General features: G+C 34.9%; 1 protein-coding gene across 5 annotated transcripts; it reads right to left on the bottom strand.

Moving 5' to 3' along the window:
- Positions 1-849: 849 nt before the first annotated feature.
- Positions 850-5,471, bottom strand: LOC123887488. 5 transcript variants are annotated; one of them, XR_006801518.1, is made up of 7 exons: positions 5,188-5,471; positions 4,858-4,975; positions 4,131-4,317; positions 3,337-3,603; positions 2,832-3,001; positions 2,376-2,468; positions 850-1,182 (listed from the first exon to the last, which is right to left on the bottom strand). XR_006801518.1 is itself a non-coding variant. In XM_045936813.1 (6 exons), exons 4-6 carry the CDS (start codon positions 3,562-3,564, stop codon positions 1,063-1,065), a joined length of 441 nt encoding a protein of 146 aa, XP_045792769.1. In that variant the 5' UTR covers positions 3,565-3,603; positions 4,131-4,317; positions 4,858-4,975; positions 5,188-5,470; the 3' UTR covers positions 850-1,062. The 5 variants fall into 5 exon arrangements, 4 of the variants coding, with proteins under 4 accessions (XP_045792769.1, XP_045792770.1, XP_045792771.1 ...); XM_045936813.1 differs by lacking the exon at positions 2,832-3,001 and having other exon boundaries at positions 5,188-5,470; XM_045936814.1 differs by lacking the exon at positions 2,832-3,001 and having other exon boundaries at positions 5,231-5,470.
- Positions 5,472-6,000: the final 529 nt, after the last annotated feature.

The raw sequence follows: 6,000 nt of genomic DNA, 5'->3' as shown, positions 1-6,000 counted from the left end.
AGCAAGGTAGAACACTATTCATTATCACAATTACTCTCTCTCTCTAACTTCTCTCTAGTATCTCTTTTGCTCCCTATTCCTTGTCTGACTTTGGCATCGGAGCACCTGCAGGTACAACCCCCCCCCCCTCCGTGGACCATCTGCCACTACAAGAAAACTGCTTTGGAGCGTCGGCCAAAAAGAGACGCTAAATGGCAAAAAGCGGACGCTACAAGGTACTTAGCGTCCGCTTAGCGTCTACATCGTGGCAGACACTTAAATGCCCGAAGCTAGACAGTTGCGTCCAGCAGACGCTATTTGGCGTCCGTCCCGTTAGATGCTAAGCGGAAGCTAGTGACATGCTTATGAGGCAGACGCTAGTAGCTTCGATTTTTGGGTGACGCTACACATATATATTGGTGTTATAAAACGTCACCCTTAGAGTCCGCTTGACAGACGCTAAATATAGCGTCTGCTCTAAATAGATGCTATATTTTAGTTTCTGAATTATATAGCGTCCGCTAAAGCAGACGCTTTTGTTTTTTATTTTTTAATTTAAAAAACTCATCCTAGAAAGGAACCTATCCTGTATTTCTAAAAATACATCAAAAAATTATTATCTTTCATAGTTTTCGACCATAATTTCTCACAACCATAAAATCTCTACCAATATATTCATTAAAATATCAAAACCAAAGATAACAATCATAAAATCTCTACCAATGTACTCATTAAGGTCATCAAAACCAAAGATAAAGAGTCAAAGGCATAAAAGAAAGCCAAGAACACAATTGTATTTATACAATTGATAACTTAGAAATGCGACAAAAATAATGTCATTAGTATAACTCATACTGCAACATTGGACCAATATGCCTATGAATCTAGGAAAACTTTAAATACACCGGTTTAATAGAAATTCACCTACCTTCGACCTATGTAAATGATTGCATATCAATTGTACATATATAGATGCTAAAAGATTCAATTATACCAATCTAGCATAAGCAAGATATTTTGGTACAAGTGCTGAAATAGTGGCAATGATGTGCAACTTAATTTCATCATCTTCTTCGACTGTCTTCATTTTGTGTCAATTGACTCAAATGTTCTAGATGTTGTTCCTGTAAATCGATATGACACTAATATCATTACAAACCCCAAAAGCACTGTCAATTGACTCAAATGTTCCAGATGTCTGTCCTGCATATTTAAGCATTCAAATATTCAATCAAAATTCCCACTACATAAAATGTACCAGCATATTTTATGAAAATGAAAATTGAAAAATCAATAAATCCAGCAGCTAGAAATTATAAATTCAGTTTCAAAGTGAGTATAGAAGACTAGTGAGTGTGGCAAGGTAAGCTTAGTGGCTTATGACTTTCCCAAAAATGCTATAATTTCAATTTACATAACAAAGAGTAAATACCAAGTTATTATCAAAGATAATCAAACTCAACTTCTTTACTAATACGTTATTAGCCTCTTGGTAAGATTAGTAATATTTGTTGAAAATGCCAAAATTTAAGCCTTCAATAATATCAACACTATGCCACTAGCAAAACTAACATGCAATATCATGTGCAAGTAAACAATTAAACAATATGTGCCCATGATTTGTAAGTATAAGTATGAATAAAATTTAGGAGTTTTTTCTCTATACTGACCAATTGTAAAATTTTCTCTTCAAGAGATCGGTCCATTTGATTTGAGGAACAGATCAAATTCAAAGTGTTTATGGACACATTTACTAAAAATTAAGAGTGTTACATGCAATACTTATAAAAGGTTTCTTACACTCTTGGAGAACATATTAATATATTCCCTATGGTAAACTAATTTTATAATAAAAAGCCATATATTGGTAAGTAAATCTGAAACTGGTAAGTCAGATCTTCATCAACACTTTAAAGAGATAATGCATAGAGATAGATAATAAAAAGCCATATATTGGTAAGTAAATCTTTTAAGTATTTTTGTCATAGAGGTAGATAATTATATGCAAGTACATATATGTGTAATTATCTAAAGATAATGCAACAGCAAGCTTCTTATTGGTTGATCTTGTGCATTTTTAAACGATTCAAAAGAAAAATTCCCTTAAACTAAAATAAATCTTAAACATAAATTGGATAACTTAGCCATCATGCAAGCACATCAAAAGTCATCCAAATTCAAAGAAAATCATGCACAACTCAAGATCCAAACACAAATCCTAGCTCTTGTTTCCATTTCACACACACAAACACACACATATCTATATTATTACCAAAGAAAACACCATGTAGCTATGGACAACCAATAAAGACACGACCACCTAACGTAATTAAAATCCAATTCTACATATAGAACCCACTAAAATGCATTGAAGTAGAATAACAATAAAAAATCACCTGCATGGAAGCAAGAAGGTCTTGGCAATGACCCTTCAAGATTGAAATATCTTGTATCTTTTTGTTCCTGGACACAAGATTCATAGGGTTTACCTGCATATATAAAACCAATTTCAGTTTTAAGCACAAAGTAGGTACAAACTTTGAAGGCTTAAGTCAATGTCTATCATTAGTTTTTCATAAGAATCGAAAAAAATTGGTTAAAATGGGTGTGGTTAAATTAGAAACACTTCAATTCATCAGAATTTGAATACAATATACTATAATAAAATGAAAGTTAGCTTGTAAATGGTAGCCAATCAAAACAATCAATAGTGGGAGGGAGAATTTGTTCAACCCACCATCATCCAAATACACGGTTAGCTAAGGAGGAAAAAATAGACGTAAACAAAGAAAATACAGTCAGTGAACTCAGAAGATTAGAGATCGAGATGAGGGAGCAAGATTGAGATATACCAATTGAAGGAGGAGTCATCGGCAGTGAAATGATGACTGAACGACGGAGAGAATTAGCGAGTTGAGAGAAGTTTCCGTGACTATCAATTTCCAATTCCTTTGATTTTAGGGTTCTTCGTTTCATATGTGGTGACAATTTCTAAATCCACCAATCTTCTCTTTCGCCAAACCTGATAAAAAAAAAGCGCACGGAGATTGAAGCTATTCAAGAGAAACACGGATCCAACAATATTAGTGAACGCAGGTTGAACACAGATTCTGAGGTAGAGAAAGATTGGTGAATGGGTTCGTGAACAAAATCGGGTTCGATTGAGAAAAGAGTTGGCTTAGATTGTGGATTTGTGTAGTTGGGAACTGAAGAGAGTTTAATGAGATTGAGGGTTTGTGAGATTGAGGGTTAGTTCATCAGAGAGGGAAATTCATAGTTAGCCCATACAAAATTCCAGCTCTCAATAACGTCATCGTAACCGGAAATTCCTTTCAAACCAGGATGAACACAGCATACCTCGTCCCTTTTCGCCCACATTGCTTGCATAGCTGCAAGGTCACCATTCCTGAATGAATTATAAAACTTGTTGTTTGCTCCAAGCACTTCTGTCTTGCTATCTTTATGAAGGCTTTTTAGAGTATCTCTTATTTCTGCCGCTTTAGCATAATTCTCCTCAGCAATTGCATTCTGTAACTCCTCCTCTAAAGTTTTTTCATCTAATGCAATGTTCTCGCTACTCAACATACTCTCTGAGTCTTCGCTTTTTTACTCCCTGTCGTGTCCCTGAGAGAAACCAACGACATTTTCATAAAATGAAACATTAAATTTAGTTAAATAGTTAGTACAGAATAGTTAGGGCCATGGATGAAAATATAATCAGACTGCAGCAAAATCAAGACAACAGAAAGAAATAACCAACAATTTCTATGCTCGTTCACTAGACACAAACTATAATAAACAGTTGTTTAGGTCCTTGAACGTGTCAAGGGCTCTCACTATATTGCTTGAATGTATTACAGTTACAAAAACATCCCTGGATTTGTCTGTCCTTAGAGAGTTTGATCCACTAATGTGTCTTTCATTAGTTAGAATAGTCCTTAAATGTCTCCTCTTAATAAGTTTAGTCCACAAAATCACTAACAAAAAACATAATCGATGATGTTTTTGTAATTTCAATTCCAATACATTCAAAGACTATAGTAAACACAACTTTACACATTTAGGAACTAAAATGACGATTTACTCAATTATAATATTATACAAAAAGAGCCCTGAATTGATTTTTAAGGGTTGAAGCAAAAGAAACTTACCTAATCTTCTCATTTGAAACTTGAGGCATTGATTAGGAGAAATAGATAGTTGGTTTCCTCTTTCACTTTTTCCAAAAACCAACCTATTTGGCTCAAAGGATGACAGACAAACATGATGTCGCTTGTTAAAACTATTCATGAACAAACCCGGCGAGAAATTAAACTCCTTGAGAGTAGAAGAAAGTCCCTTCATGAAAAAACTCAAAATTAATCAAGATTGAAAGGGAAAACATAACTTCATCTTTATTCCTCAGCATTTCATGAAGTACAATTTCCTTAATTAAAATTCATAAAAAGGTCACCCTTTTTTCAATCATTCAACGAAATTCTAGGTAAACAAAATACTAACATTCAATCGATTAGAGTTATAAATCATTTCTTCCTCGTGAGCTTAGCTCAATTGGCAGGGACATCGCAGTTTATATGCAGGGGCCGTAGTTCGAACCCCCGGACAACCCACTTATTCACCTTAAATAATGAAATTTCTAGCCACTAGGTTACTGACAAAAAAAAAACTTATAAATCATTCCAAAATTTCCATTTCAAGTAGTTGAATTGAATCTATATTAAATCCAGGAAGTTTTAAATCAATTTATCGTTGATCAACACACAAATACTCTAAAGTGGTGATTTTAAAGAACCTATAAAAGAGACTTCTAAATTCCGCTAAAAAAAATAATAAGAAAAAGAAGCAAAGTTTTAAGGTTTAAAACAATGAGAAGCTTACATTGAAGGATAAGGCAGTTCCGGAAAGCGCCATAGTTGAAAGTTGTTATTGAAAGTTTACAACAAGTAGTAAAGGACTTGCATGAGTTGAACAGAAACACCAGATAACGATGCTTATGCTGAAATTCAGAAAATAAATAAATAAATAAATTAGTGATATTCCTTCACCAGAAATTGCTGTGTACAAATACAAACTCAAATAATCTACGAATACAGCAGCGGCTGCTACTTTAGAAAGTATGAAGGAATATGAAACTGCTAACTGAGTATCAGCAACACAATCCTACTTGTTTCTATTAGCAGTATTATCAAGATTAATTGTGATGCTAACCTCGCTGGCAAGAGAAGGCCGATGGGGTTTGGGAGCTACCTACCTTTCGCGACTCCGACGGGTTCCTGGTGGCTGGCTGCAGCAGCGACTTGGGAAATGGCCGGGTCTGAAGACCCTGCTATATATCAAGCACTTCAGATGGCGTTGGATTGGATTGCAGTACTATCGTAGAGATGATGATTCAGGGAGAAAAGCAAATCCCTAGAACGTGAACATTATAGGGAAAAGATTATCCAATTTAGCAAAATCGGGTTCGATTGAGAAAAGAGTTGGCTTAGATTGTGGATTTGTGTGAAATTTGTGTAGTTGGGAACTGAAGAGAGTTTAATGAGATTGAGGGTTTGTGAGATTGAGGGTTAGTTCATCAGAGAGGAAAGATAATTGTTGGCGAAAACTAATATTTTTATTAATTTAAGTGTTTTATAATATACTGTAATTTTTTTTTTCTTAATTTGGTCTATTTAGCGTCTGCCATTATAGACACTAACATATTTTTGTATTTTTAATTTCTTTAGCTTCTAAGTAACGTCTGCTTTGGCAGACGCTATATTTAATGCCTCATTAAAAATTTAAATTAAATTGAAAAAAGATGTAGAGTCCGCCCAACAGACACAATGGGGACGCTTGTAGCGTCCGTGTCGTGGCTGACGCTAAAATTTTTGAAGCTAAAACACACTTTTGTTGTAGTGTGCTCGGATTGCTGCCTACCACCTGCTCAACGGACTTCCAGCTGGCCTTCTACCTGTTCTGATCAACAGTTAAGATCAGATCTCGCGATGATGGTGCTATGCTATGCTAGCTAGGGTTACGGTG

This window comes from Trifolium pratense, linkage group LG5 (assembly GCF_020283565.1).
Source record: "Trifolium pratense cultivar HEN17-A07 linkage group LG5, ARS_RC_1.1, whole genome shotgun sequence".
NCBI classification, from domain to species: domain Eukaryota; kingdom Viridiplantae; phylum Streptophyta; class Magnoliopsida; order Fabales; family Fabaceae; genus Trifolium; species Trifolium pratense.
Note: the sequence above shows the minus strand (reverse complement) of the source record. Positions and strands in the feature narration are given on the sequence as shown.

What these genes read in the sequence shown, in the direction of transcription:
- LOC123887488 (XM_045936813.1), bottom strand. Translation starts at nt 3,564, where the DNA reads ATGTTGAGTAGCGAGAACATTGCATTAGATGAAAAAACTTTAGAGGAG. An exon ending in TGTGGGCGAAAAGGGACGAG is followed by an intron (nt 2,469 to 3,336) that starts GTATGCTGTGTT and finishes TTATATATGCAG; the next exon opens with GTAAACCCTATGAATCTTGT. An exon ending in ACCTTCTTGCTTCCATGCAG is followed by an intron (nt 1,183 to 2,375) that starts GTGATTTTTTAT and finishes TTAAATATGCAG; the next exon opens with GACAGACATCTGGAACATTT.